Below are 17371 nucleotides of genomic sequence, written 5' to 3' on the forward strand. Positions count from 1 at the left end.
TTAGCTTTTCATCAAGGCTTAGACATAAAATGGATAAAACCAGAAATTGGGGGATAGTTGGCAGTCAAGCCCCCTGCTCTCCTGCCAGGGTATCTCTGCTGAGGAAAGCCTAAAACCCACTGGCTTAAAAGAACACACTCGGGAAAGGTGTTCTCAAAGCAAGAGAGAAAGCACGCTTGATGCCCCCGGCAGAGACGCTTGCCATCCTCTGTGACTGGAGCCAACGCACGCTCATGTTCGCAGGAGGACATAACCATTTACATAGTGCAACAATATTGTCCTTTATTCCATGCAGTGAGTGTGCCCCCAGGCGAGTGTGACATACCAACACAGAAACCCACTGGTCTGTTACTTCTGCCTCTTGTGGTGGAAGCACCTTGCTGTGTTGAGTGTCTACTAAAGAGTCATTTCTCCCAGAGGTAAAAGGAGGTGGGGCCCTGTTGGTCTTATTGCAAGTAGATATATTGCTCAGAATATGTGTCTGCACTGTTTCATAGCCCTGCCTGCACATTTGACCAGGAGCCAGGGATCTGGGGACCAGGGACTGGTGGCAGGGGCGGCTCATTGAAATCTCCTTCTTGCACGCCTCAGCTCAGAGCCACAGTTCCCAGCACGGCTGGCACCTTCCCATCTGAGACAAGCCTGGGCATTAGCATGTTGTTGAGCTTCAAGATCTAGTCAGTCTTGGGGTGGCTCTTACCTAGGAACCAGTGAGAGTAGCTAGGAACCAGCGAGAGTGCACTCTCCTACTAGCATTCTGCAACAGTCCTATCTATCCAGGCAGTGCACTCTCCTACTAGCGTTCTGCAACAGTCCTATCTATGCAGGCAGTGCACTCTCCTACTAGCGTTCTGCAACAGTCCTATCTATCCAGGCAGTGCACTTCCTACTAGCGTTCTGCAACAGTCCTATCAATCCAGGCAGTGCACTTCCTACCAACATTCTGCAACAGTCCTATCTATCCACACAGGATCCTGTGTAGGGTACGACCTGTCTAGCCCGCTGTGCTAGCAATTATAACTGCATGACAAATCATCCCAACTTAGTGATTTAGAACAACCATTTACAATATGCATGGATCTGTGGGTCAGGAATTCGGATGGGGCACTGCAGGAAAGGCTGTCTCTGCCCCACGCTGTTTGACTGTCAGGTGGATGACTCGAATGTGGAGCTTGGAATCATCTGAAGACTTAGTCCCATCTGTGTCTGGCTGTCAGCAGGGACCTTAGCTGGGACTCTCAACCAGATACCCACACATGGCTTGCCGTGGGCTCTGGGCTTCCTCACAACATGGAGGCCAGGTTCAAGGGCAAGTGATCTGAGAAGACATATCATCTGTTATGAGAGTCAGGCATGTCACCTTTGCCATGTTCTGTTCATTGAAAAGAATCCTTCAATTCTCAACAGCCCAGCCAGGTTCAAGGGGGAGGAGTAATAAACAGCAGAGGGGCAAGGTTCTGGAAGGCTGTATGGCTGGGGCTACACATACACTCTGCCATACCTGGGCATAGCATGGAAAATACAAAAGTTCTGCCTAGTCCCTCAGGTTTAAGGTTGACAGGCAGGACCTCTGCAACTGTGTTCACTTTATACCCATGACTCTGGTCCCACCTTGGTCTCTGTGGTCAGGTAGGATTCCTTTGGACAGAGTAGAATTTTTCACCAGGTTGGTAGAAATACATAGATCTGCCCTTCATCAGCTGTCACTGCTCAGGTGAGGTCTTAAATGAGTTCTCTTCCCAAGATTCCATAAACTCCCAAGTAACGCCCAGCTGGGTCACACACAGGACCAGGAGTTCAGGAGCAGCGTCTGTTGGGCCACCAAGTCGTGGTCTGTGTAGGAGCCTCATAGAGATTCTATGAGTTAGAGAAACAGCCCAGTGTCAGAGGGCCAGTCAGGTCTTCCGTTAGTGGTCATAGAACCATAAGTTCTTTGAGTTTCTTTTTGCCTCTTTATGTCTTTTTAATCTGTGAACTTGCTTTTAAAAATATTCAGGTGTATTTCTTCCATACTATTCCATTATGGCTTGAATCAGTGTCCTCGGTAACTTTTTTCTTTCTTATATTTTAGAGAGGTGGAAAATACAACAAAGTATGGAGAAGAAAATAAAAATCTTCTATAACACCACTCTTCGAAATAATAATTGTCAATATTTTAGTGCTTTTTCCATTGTATATTGCCTCATCATTAAATATTACTGTCTTAAAGATGATTTTAATGGCTAAATATGAATTAAATATACCAGAATTTATTTTAACCACCCCTTTTATTGTTGGACATTTTATTTCTTCTTTCCCATGCTTTTCATGCAATTATTTTTGCATTATTAAAATATATTTTTATTTAACATATGTAACATTTTCCATACTTATTTAAAAGGTTTAATAAAAGTTATTTAAATGCAAATAAAATTTATTTCTTTGTGATAGATTCCAGGAAATGGAATTAATGGATCACAGGCTATGAACAATTTAAAGTTTTTGCTACCTGGTCTGAAATGTTTTCCCGATTCACGCAATCACTATCAATCTGTACATAATTCTAAAAGGCAAACAGGTGGGGCTTATCTGTTTGTGGGGGGGGCAAATGTAAAGCCATATATTTTTTTAAAGATTTTATTTATTTGACAGAGAGAGACACAGCGAGAGAGGGAACACAAGCAGGGGGAGTGGGAGAGGGAGAAGCAGGCTTCCCGCGGAGCAGGGAGCCCAATGTGGGGCTCGATCCCAGGACCCTGGGATCATGACCTGCGCCAAAGGCAGACGCTTAACAAGTGAGCCACCCAGGTGCCCCTGTAAAGCCATATTTTAAATGAATTTAATTCAGCTTTGATTTCTATTTGTTTTAGCCTGAAGGTGAGGATTAAGTCATTTGCCTCTATCTTAAGTGCTTTCAATTCCTTGGTTCTGCGTTCTGAGCCTGTGTTTTTCCTCTCTTCAAATGTATTTTCAGTCATGTGCATTCCCCCCCACCCCCCAACACGATGCTTTTCTCCTTTGTGTATGACTCAGAGTCTCATGGCTGCCAATCATTTGCCTCCAGATGCTCTTTTTCGCGACTCATTTATTTCACGCATGATGGTGGCGTTGCTCATTGCCCACTGTCTCCGCTTCCGTGTGATTTGTCTGCCCTGTAATTCTGCATCTTTGAATGAGAATGTGATTACTTTTAGGATCAGTAAAATAAGGATGCATATGTGATTTTTATATATTCGCCGACTTCTCATCATCACTGCCGTGATCAATGACGGGCAAACCGTCATGCGTGCTTCATGGACCTTCTCGTTTGTGTCCATTTGTCCTTGAAATGGTTTGATGTTGTCACTAGATTTTTTTCTTCTGTCTATACATTTACTTGCAATACAAAAGACTTCTCCAATATTTGCAATAGTTATTTATAGTTCCCCTTAGCCCTGTTCTATTCTAATATAGTTGACCAACTGGGATATAAACTCAAAAGCATTCTGGAGTTAATATAATGAATATTAAGTTACATATCTGGGTTTAATGATTATTCATGGCCTCCAATTATAATATTACATAACTCGTGATCTCTAAGTCCTTTTTAACAGTAAATATCACCACACCTGGGCATTTCATTGTTCTTTTTGGGTATTAATTGTAGCTTTTGTAGTAACCCTGCAGTTTAATCTAAATATATATCTTAATTCTTTCCCTTATGCAAAATTCTTTTTAGTATACCTTCGAAGACTTTCACTCCAGGTTGAGAAAATATTACTTTTACATTTGGTTAAATTGTATGTATGTATGTATGTATGTATGTATTTTTATTTTTAAATTTTGGGGGTTAGATTTTAATGACTTGCTTTTTGGTGCTTTTTATCTATCTATTTATTATGTTTTTTTTACTGAAATATAATTGACTTAGAACAGGCTGTAAGTTTAAGATGAATAACATATTGGGGCACCTGGGTGGCTCAGTCAGTTAAGTGTTAGACTCTTGGTTTCTGCTCAGGTCATGATCTCAGGGGTGTGAGATAGAGCCCCGTGTTGGGCTCCATGCTGGGAGTGGAGCCTGCTTAAGATTCTCTCTCTCCCCCTCCCTCTGTGTCCCCCCAACCTGTACTCCTATGCACGTTCTGTCTCTCTCTCAAAGAAAAAAGAAAAAAAATTTTTTAAAAATTAAAAAAAAAAAAGATGCACAATGTGTTGACTTGGGACATTTTATGTATGGTAATATGATTACCACCCTAGTGTTAGCTAACAGCTCTCTCACATCACATAAGTATCATATCTTTGTTGTGGTGAGAACGTTTCCCATCTAGTCTGTTAGTATTTTCCAAGTTTATACTGTAGTATTGTTGACTATAATCACTGTGCTGTGTATTAGATAACCAGGACTTAATTCATCTTCTAGGTGCAAGTCTGTCCCTTTTAACAACATCTCCCCACCCCCACGCCCCAGGCCCTGGTAACCACCCTTCTACACTCTGTTTCTACAAATTCAGCTTTTATAGAATCCACACAGAAGTGGTATCATGCAAAATTTGTCTTTCTCTGTCTGGCTTATCTCACTAAGCATAATGCTGCTTTTTCCCTTTCCCTTTGTTCTAAGATTCTGTTTCCCTTCCTCATTTTTTTTGACCTTGTTTATTCTTTTCTTTTCCAAGTCCTGTTATTGCGCTTGAAGGTGTGGAATGAATGGGTAGCCCATATGCCTGTAGGGGCTTTACCTTCACTTGTGAGAACCTAACGCATATCAGAACGGCTGGAAGAATAGCGTGACCGGAAGCAATAGGGCCATCCAGTTGGCCAAAATTAGATTGTGTGTGAGAGGGGACACAACTGATGTGAGCCTTGTGGCCGGTTGTGAAGGGGCCGAGTTTGGACTCTGCTCTGTGGTGGTGGTTTTGTGCTGGGAAGTGAGATAGAGAGGACACTTTTGGGGTTCATGTGTGGGATATAAGTTTGAAGGGGAAGCCTCTGAGAAGGAAGGAGCTCTAAGACTCGGATGTCCATTCATGGAACCAATGAGTACCCCATGCCTGCCGTGTGTCAGGGGCTCTGGACCCCACAGTGAGCAGGCCACCATCCACCTTGCTCTTCTGGGGCCTATCATTCAGCAGCTCTGATCTTCTGGGGCTTCTGCTCTGGTGAGAGGGAGAGCGGATTAACACTTGGGGTGGTGGCAGCGGAAACTGTATATATAATACATACCCCATGGCATTTAAAGTCTCCTTAATTTTCTAACTTTCAGACACTGTGACTAGTGTGTGAAGACATGTCCAGTGCCCTATTGGGTTCCTGTGCCCTTAAAGGACTAGCTCTGTTCTTACAGGTGCAGCCGGGTTGCTCCTCTGACTCGCCTCAGCCCGACTTTGGTTCGAATTCCTGTTACATTGTGAGTCTGCCCACGGATGCAGCTGGGAGACTCAGGCTTCCCCTTTGATAATTCGATGTTAGGAGTTGACATCCTGGAAAGAGCACTTTGAAATGACCGGATAAGGGAGGTCACCCGCGGAGCTTGTCATTCGGTAATAACCTGAAATTGGTTCATGTCTTCTCAAGAATGACCTCCAGGGAAGACCAAGGTTCTGGCATGCTTCTCCTGGCGTGCAGAAGCTGGGGGGGCTCTGTTGGGAAATCTTCCTTCTGGGTACCACTGGGTAAAGTACAGATGTGCTCATGGTCCTGAAAAAGTCGATAGCTTACAAGTGATCTTTTTCTTTTTCTCTGGCCAGGAATCTTGCGTCCTTTCTGCAGAACTTGGAGAAAAATGTGAAGCCATAGACAAGAAGTTATTGTACTTAGAAGATCAGCTTCACACGGCAATCCACAGCCATGATGAAGATCTCATTCATATCCTTTTAATCTTGCAGATTAAGCACCTGCTAGTTGTTTTGTAAGAGCAAGTCTTAAAAAAATACTCAATTTTTCCATGCCCTAGCAGATGGAAACAAATAGATACTGCTGTTATTTATAGCAGAACACACCTTAGATCTTTGAGATCATCCTATATGCAGTGTTTTCTCTCTAGCTTTTGGTGAGTAATTCAGCATTTTTGATTATTAAGCCTGACCACTAAAAATTAACCATGAAGTTTAGACACGCATAGAAGGCCGAAACAAAATGCAGTTTTCAGGGGGCATGAAGCTGGGTTTGTGGGGCACAGATGGTTTTGGGTCTGACCGGCTGTTTTTCTAGGGGCTTCTCTATATTTTCTTTACCGTACAATTCTACCCTGGAATGAGCAGTAGAGTATCATAACTAATAGGACTTTAGGTCATTCCTTTTCAATTTCTTCTTGCACAAGACTCCATATACTTGATGTCCCATCTGCAGATGCCTTCCTCAACCTTAGCTGCCGCTGAGCAAGAAGGCGTAAGAACATATTAGCTTCGGTATATGTGCATATCCCGTGCAGATCTGTGGACGTACTCAGTTCTGGTTAGTTCTTTCGAGGGCAAATGGATGGATGTGCACACAGATGAGGGTATCTGCAGCCCCATCTTGTATCTTTTCAATTATTCAATCAGAAGTGGACACGTTTCTTGATAAAAACAATTCTCGGTTCATTCATCTTTTCTATTCAGTAGTATGACTCTTACAAATGAGCTTGTGGGAAATGTAGCTATTTTGGTCTTTGCTTTTCATTGCTGTCTTACTTTTCAGAATTCTGCTTCTTTTTATACTTTATCTTGAGTGACTGTATGTGTGTGTGTGTGTTTGTGTGTGTGTAAACAGCTTTGAATGGCCAAGGACTAATCTTAATCACAGGTATTCAGATCCACAGTAGTTTAATGATGGATTCAGCACTGTTTCCTTCCTCATTATAACTTTAAATCTTAGACCTTGGTTATTAAACTTAGCAGGAAATTTCTTCAGCTTAATCAACAATTACTTTCACGTTGTTCAAGGTAGTTTTTTTAAAATTTTATTTTATTATGTTAATCACCATACATTACATCATTAGTTTTTGATGTGGTGTTCCATGATTCATTGTTTGCGTATAACACCCAGTGCTCCATGCAGAACGTGCCCTCCTTAATACCCATCACCGGGCTGGCCCATCCCCCCTCCCCCCTCCCCTCTAGAACCCTCAGTTTGTTTTTCAGAGTCCATCATCTCTCATGGTTCGTCTTCCCCTCTGATTTCCCCCCCTTCATTCTTCCCCTCCTGCTATCTTCTTCTTCTTTTTTTTTCTTAACATATATTGCATTATTTGTTTCAGAGGTACAGGTCTGTGATTCATCAGTCTTACACAATTCACAGCACTCACCATAGCACATACACTCCCCAATGCCCATCACCCAGCCACCCCATCCCTCCCACCCCACCCCCACTCCAGTGCAACCCTCAATTTGTTTCCTGAGATTAAGAATTCCTCATATCAGTGAGATCATATGACACATGTCTTTCTCTGATTGACTTATTTCGCTCAGCATAATACCCTCTAGTTCTATCCACGTCATTGCAAATGGCAAGATTTCAGGTTTTTTTTGATGGCTGCATAATATTCCATTGTATATATATACCACATCTTCTTTATCCATTCATCTGTTGATGGACATCTTGGCTCTTTCCATAGTTTGGCTATTGTGGACATTGCTGCTATAAACATCGGGGTGCAGGTGCCCCTTCGGATCACTACATTTGTGTCTTTGGGGTAAATACCCAGTAGTGTGATTGCTAGGTCATACGGTAGCTCTATTTTCAACTTTTTGAGGAACCTCCATACTGTTTTCCAGAGTGGCTGCACCAGCTTGCATTACCATCAAGGTAGATTTTTAAAAGCAGACATTTTGTTCTTCATAATTTCCTGCCCCTTATAAAACTGGTGTTTAAACTATCACTACAAAGTTGGCCAAAGAAATAGCAGAAGAGTTCTTGGCTTGCATTTTTGTTTATTCTATGTTCATGGATCACCTGGATTTGAGGACTTATAAAGGGACATGGGCTCCAGCAAACGGGCAAGTGACTATCTGTGCCTGGGCGTCTGGGAGCGATGGAATGCAGAGAGGCAATGCATCTAGAGGGGTTCCCGGCCCCCAGCCCAACAGGTGGGAGCTTTCCCCAGTGGGACGTACCTCAGGCTTACAGTGGAGTCAGGTAGCAATTCTAAGGGCTGGGGGCGGGGTGTGTGCTGGTCTCTAGACCTAAATTTTCTAAATTTTATAGTCAAGTTTGGTTCTAGGGAATTGGGTTTTCCCAATAGGGATGAGTGGCAGAGGAGGAGGCTGAGAGGGGGCAGAGCTGTGTGTAGATAAGCCCCTTTTAGTGGCCCCACAGCCAGTCCACGATTCAGGAGCAGCAGGACCATGGACAATTGATAAAGGCTCTTCATGCTTCAGCCTCCTCATCTGCAACAGTGGACGGTAACATGTGTCCCTAAGATTTTCATGAGGGCTACACAAGGCTGTATTCAGGAAAATTCTTTAACACGTTTGTACATGGTAGGTGCTAGGTTTTAGGTAGAAATCACATTCTCCAAGTCCATTTGCCTCAACATTTTCAGTGTTTGTGTCAAAAGTTCCAGCCACATCCTATTTATATGTAAGAGGTTTCAAGACAGGTTTATTCAATTATTTCGTAATAGATGCTTGAATGAGTCAGTCTGTAACCACAGAGTGGCCTATATAAAAAGTCATTTAAGTCTACCAAACAGCTATAGGTAGATGGGGATTAATCTTTCTACTTGATAGTTGAGAAAACCGAAATTAGGTGACTGCTCCAGGGTCATTTCTAATGAGTGGCAAGCTCTGTGGTCCTTGTTGGCCCATTGGGAGGTAGCTCTGCCTACAAGTAAATGGACAGGCCTGTTATGTGGAATATACAGTTACTCTAAAATTTTTAAGCTATAATAAAAGTAGCTATTGAAGTTCTGTTTTTGAGAATTTGGCTGATCCTTGCTGAGATAAGTGGAGACATACTGGGGGTATGTCAGACCTGGGTTGGAAAACACTGTTTAGGTACGGAAGACACTTTCCTCCCCTCCAACCAAATCTGTACTGCAATGTGGATTTCAACCCAAACTTTCCTCCGAATCCCAGGCTTTGTTCTGTGTCCCCAATTGAGAGCAAAGACACAGAAGCTAATCTTTGAACTCCTACAAAACAGCACTTAGATTTGAGGGGAACGTGGCACCCTAAGATAGAAAGACATATTTACAAGGCTCTGCAGAGGCTCCCTCCCTGCACAAACCAAAGCCCTTGTTCCAAATTAGAGCTTATCTAGAGCTTCAAAGAGGCTGCTGAATCCTCCAGCCAAACTCTGACTGGTTTGTGTTTCCATTCTTGATCAAAGATACAAAGCTGTGTATGGTTGAAAGAAACAGCTTGCCATCAACAACAAGAAAGAATTACACAGTGAGTGTCATATTTTTGTTTGATTCCATTAAGCACTCTGCCAGAGCCTACTGTGCCTATGATGTAGCATGAACACAATGAACATGAGTCCACCATGAATGTCCATGTCCAGAAGATTCAAGCCTTGGCAGCTACGGATGCTCATGCTTCATGTGGAAGGCACTGAGCTTCTGCGTAAGCCATGCACGTGAGAAAGGGTTGCTAGTGAGGCGTCAGCGAGGGGTGGACCACTCATCGACAGTGGAGATGAGCTTCCAAACAGATCCTCTGGGCATCCTGACTTGATCCTGGGGCTACAGGCAGCCTGCAGAGAGTGTCCTGCTTTTTATGAAGAAGACATTGGATTGACAGATCCAAGAAGGGAGAGAGAATAGCCCTTGTCTCCATCATCCTGACAGACTCACTAAATTACAGGTAGTATGACCAAAGGACGACACAAGCCCATCAGCTGCTGTGGTGGCGAGTGTCTGAAAGAAGTGTGCGCCATTAATTGGAAATGCCGGCCAACTCAGAGAGGTGACTCATGTCTCCTGTCTGAGGAGAGGACAGGAGGTGTGACTTCCCTGCCAGTCAAGTCGGGATTTCCAAGAGCATCAGTTTGAGTCTCTAGTACAATTTCACAGTCATTTTGGGTCCTAATTAGCAGTTATGTTTCGAAAACCATTTTGAAGGGTTCCTCCATGTTCAAAACGCTTCAACTGAAAACTATCCAGGTGAGGTGGATTTTTAAGCAGGTTTCTTCTCATTTTTTTTTTTCTCCTTCAACTCTACAACACATTTTCAAAGGAGGGGCAAGCACACCTAAAATTGGGACACTTTGGGCATATTTCAAAGCCCCAGGGCAGTTCTCCCTGCCTGTGAGTCACAGATGGGATGGGGTCAGACTGCTTCTATTTGCGGTTCTATTTGCATCCATGTCCGGGAGACCTTCATGGAATTCTGCTCTCTCTGCTTATTTGGAATGCATGGTGCCCAATCGATTAGTTTTGGTGGTGCTTGATGGCATGCAAATACCCTAAATACATCCAGGCACATGCACAAACATCACATCCCCTTAAGATCCCATGTCTGGTTCAACTTTCAATTGTGTAGCTTGAACAGACAAAGGTAACAGGTAAAGGGAGATTGTTGGGCCTTCTTGGAAATGTTTTCCACTCTAGAGCTAAAGAGCTGGAAGAGGGGCCATGGGGATCACAGAACTCTAGTTATGAATCTTAGAGAGAAGAAAACAGACCGTAAGAGGCTGTCGTTGAAAGCACTGTGGCGTTGTGTGTGCTGGGCTGATGCGGATATGGTGGCCAGGATTAATTCCTTTGGCTTCCGCCAAAGGGAGCGGGGTGGGGGGAGGAAGCCGAGGCGGTAGTGTGGATCCTGGGCTGTCCTGCTGTTGGCTCGGCACAACGTGAACTTGGCACTGGGTGGGCATCCCAAAGAGTGCCCCTGTAAAAACATCAAATGTATTCCAGCAGGTCACGTGCATTCATGAGGCTTTCCTCCTTGCTCTTCAATAGCTGCATTCCTCCCCTTCGGCTTTTTCCTGAAGTTAAATGTCCTCACACTGTAAAGCCCAAAGGGCCGCAAAGGCATCACTGTTGATGGGAAGAAACACTTTAACAAATGAGAGGCCGTTTCAGAGGAATACTGTCGTTTCTTTTTGAACCGAACCAGACCAGATGAGCTGATCTACTTTTGCCTACGCTTCTAACAGGATTGCTTGGAAACCCAATTGACAGTCAAACACTCAATTGTTTTTATATGTAAACAAAAGATCTCCTTGAAAGAATTTGAAGGTCTTTGCAAATGGCTGCCCTAAATGACGATATTGTCTTACCACCGTATGCCTGCATGACATCTGGGAAAGGTGTCTTACTATCTTACCCCTTTATGGATTGCAAACGCAGCTTGCCTAACTTTGTTAGCAAGAAGTTATACAGTTGCTTAATATGTGAATAGTCTACCCCAAGGTGGTAAAGAATGGTGTTGGGCTCCAAAGGTGTTTTTAAAGATGTTGGCATGTCAATCCTTGTGCCATTCTTATAATTAATGTGCTCATTTTCTTAGATGCCACAGATAATCTGGTGGCATATCTGTTACAGGGGAACTTTATATTTAGCTCTAGAAGTCTCAAGGGCACAGGCAATCACAAGAATCATTCAGCTCTTTGAGACTTACTCTTATACTTAGATGAGTGAGCCTCCATCATATCTACCTAAAATTCAGTACTTGAGTTTTACTTTATTTGCTCAGTGGTTTGATAAAAACCAAGGTCAAATATGTCAATGGGCTCCCATGTTGAGTTTATTGGACTAACAATCAGAAACGCTGATTCTAAACCTACTCTACTTAGTAACCTTAAGATCTTGGTTAGCTGTAGCAAATGGAATAAAGTGAGAAAGTATGAAAATATTTTTTAAAATATATTTTTCAACATAACCTCCAAGTACGTATCTCCAGGCTGGATCTCACCCCAAACCTCAGACTCATGTCTGCTTCCCACTCAACATTTCCCCTTGGCTGACAAATAGGCTTTTCCAAAATTCCTCCCAACCCTCAAAAAAATCCAACTCATGTTCAGTCATCTCCTTGATAAATTGCAAGTTCATTGCTTAGATAAAAAATCTGGGAGTCATTCTCAATGCCTTTTCCTTCTTTCACATTCCACATCTGGTCCATCACCATATGCCCTTGGCTCAACCTTTAGAACATATGCAGAATCTGGTCACCTCTCACCTCCACGGCCACTAGCTGGGTTCAGTACGTGATCTTTTCTTCCCTGGATTATTGGATTATTGCAACCACCTCCTCTGATCTCCCTGCTTCTTCCTTTGCCCCCTTGAACCTACTAGTGATGAAAGTGGCTGGAGTGATCAGTCACTCCCTTGCTCCCTTGCTCCAAACCCTCTACCACCTCCATCTAGCAGTCTGCATCCGTGCCCGTGTGAATTTATTTTCTGTTCCGCTTGCTGGCACTACATGGCAGGTTGGCCGTGACTTTGTTTAGTTCACTCCTGTGCTTCTTACATCCAGAAACTTTCTTTTTCTTTTTTTTTTCAGAACCTTTCTTAGTGCACAGTAGGAGCTCAGGAAATGTTTGAATATTTGAATGAGTGAAGGAAAGAACAAGGATCTCTTTCTATTCTCTTTCTATTCTTTTATTTCCCCAACTGCTTAATGGTGAAATGTTTCAAGTGATTTCTTTTATAAATATATTGATTTAAATATAAAAGTATGCATGTCCATTTGAATATTACAGAAGTATGAAAAAAAAATAAAAGGCTGCATATTCCTCCCAGATTCAATACCTAGAAGTTTATCACTGTGTCCTTCCAAGGCACTTTTCTAGCAGAAATCACTTATGTGTATAGGTTTTTCATTCCATAGAAACTGTTCTGTAACTTGGTCCTCCCCACTCCCACTGCACATTTTATCCTGGATTCTCTTCCATTTTAGTGCAATCAAAATGTTTTGGAACTTACATTTGTAAGGCATCATACAGGCAGGTTGGTTAGAGAGAGGTATTTGGTAAATAAAAACATGATTTTTTTCAGTTTATAAAAAATATTCCAGTGTAGGTAATGTACAGTGTTATATTAGTTTCAGGTGCACAAAATAGTGATTCAACACTTGCATTCATCACCCAGTGCTCATCATGATAAGTGTGCTCTTAATCCCCTTCACCTGTTTTGCCCATCCCCCCACCCACCTCCCCTCTGGTGACCATCAGTGTGTTCCCTACAGTTAAGAGTCTTAAACCAAAAAAAAAAAAAAAAAAAAGAGTATTTTTGTTTGTTTTGTTTCTTAAACTCCATATATGAATGAGCTCATATGGTATTTGTCTTTCTCTGATTTATGTCACTTAGCATTATATTCTAGGTCCATCAATGTTGTTGCAAATGACAAAATTTCATTCTTTGATATGGCCAAGTAACATTCCATTATATATATATATATATGTATCAGTTTTTCTTTGTTCATTCATCTATCAATGGACACTTGGGCTGCTTTCATAATTTGTCTGTTGTAAATAATGATGCAATAAACATAGGGAAGCATGTATCTCTTCTAATTAGTGTTTTCATATTCTTTTTTGTAAATGCCCAGTAGTAGAATTCCTGGGTCATAGGGTAGCTCTATTTTTAATTTTTTGAGGAACCTCCATACTGTTTTCCACAGTGGCTGCACCAGTTTGCATTCCCACCAACAGTGCAAGAGGGTTCCTTTTTCTGCACATCCTCATCAACACTTGTAATAAAAACATGATTTTAATCATTTTGGTGATCATTACTCTATAGGCTCACTAAATGAGGTTTCCAGGATTTCTGATGTCTAGTCCTGCTTCGACAGAGCCTAGGCTGTTCGCTACATCCACTGCATTAGTAAATAAACCTTACATTTCATAGCGCCTCACAAAAGGCCCTATATGCTTACAAGAAAAAAAATATTTCTTTTAATTCTATCCTTGGGAAGAAGGTATGAGAATATGCACTTTATTTATTTCTATTTTCTATTTTTATTTTATGTTTTTGAAGATCTAGTTGGTTTTATTAAACAATTCATGAATTGGGCAGTATCCCTTCTAGCTAGTGGAGGAGAGCTCCTGAAAATGTGCATTTTCCAAGTGAGAAAATGAAAGCATTAAGTGATTTGCCAGTTTTCCGTTGCTGGTGATCATTTGCTTCAATCCCTGTCTTCTGATTCCTCCGTGTGTCATTGCTGATTGTTCTATGAAGGGCTGATGTGTTAGTTTAATTATATAACTTAGTCTTTTTCCTTTGTGGCTTCTCTCTTGGTCTCTTTTTAAAAACCTTTCAGTGTGTTCTGCCAGGGCCAGGAATTGTACAAGTTCTTTAAGAAATATCTTATTTTGGTTCAATCCTCTCTCTAAAAACCAGTGTCATCTTTTAGCAATAATAATTACAAATAGGGGAGTGTAGTCCCAGGCTGCATATTAAAGGTAATTAAATCTCAAGAGTTTCTCAGGATTCATAAACTACTTAAGCTCTATGCTTATTCTTTATTAAATGTAACATAACTTTGTGATTAAATTGCAGCTTGGTATTTAGTCTGGGACCCCATATGCTTTTACTCATATAAAATCATAGTTGTTTTCACTAAAGATTAGCAGAGTTGTCCAGAGAAATGGAAGAAAATGAAGCCTTTTATTTTATTTTATTTTTTTAGGTAAATACGGGATTCTTTCTTTCCTTGCACCCACTCATCCCCACCCTCATTCCCCTCAAGTTCAAGTGCAAGGAGCGAACCATCCTAGTAAATGAATGTAAATTACACAAATGATGAAGTCTGGTGAAGCTGCCAAAAGCTTTTCAGGGTGGTTCAGCATTTTTGCTTAGGAAAAGTTCATTTGCATAATTCCCAGGATCCTCTGGAGTTCTTTATTTAAAAAAGAAAGAGAAAGCTTTCTACAGTTATAACCTGGGGGTATCTTTTTCTCTTGACATTGCATTGACATTGTACTTAAATATAAATAACATTGTAGCATTGATGGTCTGTGAGAGCTACTTTTCCCAAAGCTTTCTCCCTGTTTTCTCCATATCTGATCTAGGAATACTTAAATGGTTTGACCTCATGTGATGATTTAACAGTATTTAAGTGATGTTTAAGTGACATATTCCCATACTTCCCCTTCATTGCTCTTGGATGAAGTGAAATTAATTTGCTTATGAAACTAAAAGAATTCAATCTGTCTCTTGTCCTGTTTATCTTTGAGTTGTTCTGACTATAGGTACTCAAGGAAACAGGGACCTCACCGTGAATAGAAAAAGAACCATTTGTTAAACATAGTCCCAGAAAAGGGCTAATTTCTTAAGAGAATGACAGCCTTATTTAGCCCATATGATTATTTGCTAAGTTCTCTATGATGGTTTTCTCTAGTTAAGAAATAACTTTAAAGGTGAGGAAAGTAAGAACCCAACTGTTTAAAGAAAAACCAACCAGCCAACCCAGAAAGGGCAAGCTCCCTGCACTCCTCCATCAAATCTTGAGTACCCTGAATGGCTATTTTACAAATCCCTGGGAGGTATGATAACACAGGACAGCAGATTAGAACCTACAGGGGTTTGGAAATCATTGTTTCACCAGAAAACTGAGGTTCGAAGTGATTTGTACAAGGTAACAAGTCTGGCTCATGGCCAACAGGGACTATGGTCCCTCACGACTCCGAGTCTGGACCTATGGTGGCCCCCAATACTGGAATTCTTGTGGACCCTCTAATTTCCAGCCCTCTGCCCTCTGGGCTGTCCAAGCAGTTGAGCCGCCCCTGTCTGGGGCTTAGCAGGAATCCCAGTCACACTGACCCTCCATCACGGCACCTCCCAGTTGGCCATCTGTCTCTGTCTACCAGTCAACTCTTCCTTTTCCTTTTTTGAGATAGTTAATAACCTCAGGCCTCATGGAGATGGCAATCGCTCTTACAAGAAGTGTAAAATTTGTATTAATATTTAATTCCCACAATTTGGAAGAACTTGAAACTGCAATTAGATGTCAGTGCCCATCTGCTTCCAGCAAGCACACGTGCTCTTATTAGAGCTCTCGGAGGCTACCGAGCGCCGCCCGTCACCTTCGCGTGTGTTCCTTAACAATGTGCGCACAGTCTCTCAAGAGGGAGCTCCAGATGGTGAAGGAAACTCTGCAGTCCATGATCCTGCAGCTACAGCCAGCAAAGGAGGTGGGAGAGAGAGAGGCTGCCGCTTCCTGTGTGACAGCTGGTGTCCGGGAAGCACAGGCCTGAGGCGTGACAGGATGTGGGGGGAGGAGGGTGAGCGGCCACATCATTGACATGGATGCACCGGAGGCCTCTCTCACCTCCCCGGCACGGCCAATGTGCCTGAATCCATTACAGACACAGGGCCCTGAGGGCTCCCTGCACAGAGATGGTCCCTCTTTGCGCTCCTGGGGCTGAGAGCAGGGAGACCGCACATTGGAAGATGGAGGGGGACGATCTGCTGGATTTGCTTCCAAGTGTCAGCCAGAGGCACCTTTCCCATGTTGCTCATGGGAGCATCCTACACAGGACTTGAAAATCTTCTCGTCTCAGCTCCCATTAGACAGAAGTTGGGGTTGAATTCTGCTAGAAAAATGTCTCTTTTCCTGTACCACTTGCTTTCTGTTACAATTAAAGTATCTCCTGATTTAAGAACCTGTAAAGAGGAAACTAAACGTAAGTCTCTATCACCATACCTGTTATACTTTCCTACAGGCACATGATCTAAGGGAGCTAATTAACCCCAGGATCTGGAATTAACAGCTTTTCACCTTCTCCTGTGATTCACTATAATCTCAGAAGAATACGTATGAAAAATTTCAAAAGACCTTGCTTTAAAGTAACAACCTGTCAATGAGGTGCAGTCTTCTGATTTTCCTATTTTGGCAACAGGCATTCCTACCGAAAGGGTCCTTGGTGTTTCACCAGGACATCCTAAAATTTGCCCACAATGAAAGCAGGAAGAGAGCAGGGGCATGAAGGGATCAGATGACAAGTTTAAACTTCTGGGCCTCTCCTCTTTTCCTCCCTAACTTGTTTCACTCAGTGCCAGGCAGGATGTGGATGTGGACACCTTCATTCAGTACAGTGCAGTATTCAGTAAGAGAGTGCATATACTCAGGAAGGCAGTGCAGACTTAGTAAGAAAGCAGTGCAGTACTCAGTAAGCATACTCAGTAGGGCAGTACAGTACTTCATAAGGCAATGCATACTCAGGAAGGCAGTGCATACTCAGGAAGGCAGTGCAGTACTCAGGAAGACAGTGCATACTCAGGAAGGCAGTGCATACTCAGGAAGGCAGTGCATACTCAGGAAGGCAGTGCAGTACTCAGGAAGACAGTGCATACTCGGGAAGGCAGTGCATACTCAGGAAGGCAGTGCAGTACTCAGGAAGGCAGTGCATACTCAGGAAGACAGTGCATACTCAGGAAGGCAGTGCAGTACTCAGGAAGGCAGTGCATACTCAGGAAGACAGTGCATACTCGGGAAGGCAGTGCATACTCAGGAAGGCAGTGCAGTACTCAGGAAGACAGTGCATACTCGGG

At 42.6% G+C, this 17371-nt stretch overlaps 1 protein-coding gene across 1 annotated transcript in view; it reads left to right on the forward strand.

Moving 5' to 3' along the window:
- Positions 1-16490, forward strand: part of DISC1 (DISC1 scaffold protein) — a 369242-nt gene extending 352752 nt beyond the window's left edge. Inside the window, exons 12-13 of the mRNA XM_035008463.1 lie at positions 5703-5820; positions 15935-16490. Coding sequence (XP_034864354.1) covers positions 5703-5820; positions 15935-16074 — 258 coding nt within the window. The 3' untranslated portion in view covers positions 16075-16490. The remainder of the gene's footprint in view (positions 1-5702; positions 5821-15934) is intronic.
- The last annotated feature ends 881 nt before the right edge of the window (positions 16491-17371 follow it).

Source organism: Mirounga leonina, unplaced genomic scaffold, assembly GCF_011800145.1.
Source record: "Mirounga leonina isolate KUSES-001 unplaced genomic scaffold, KU_Mleo_1.0 Mir_152, whole genome shotgun sequence".
NCBI lineage: Eukaryota > Metazoa > Chordata > Mammalia > Carnivora > Phocidae > Mirounga > Mirounga leonina.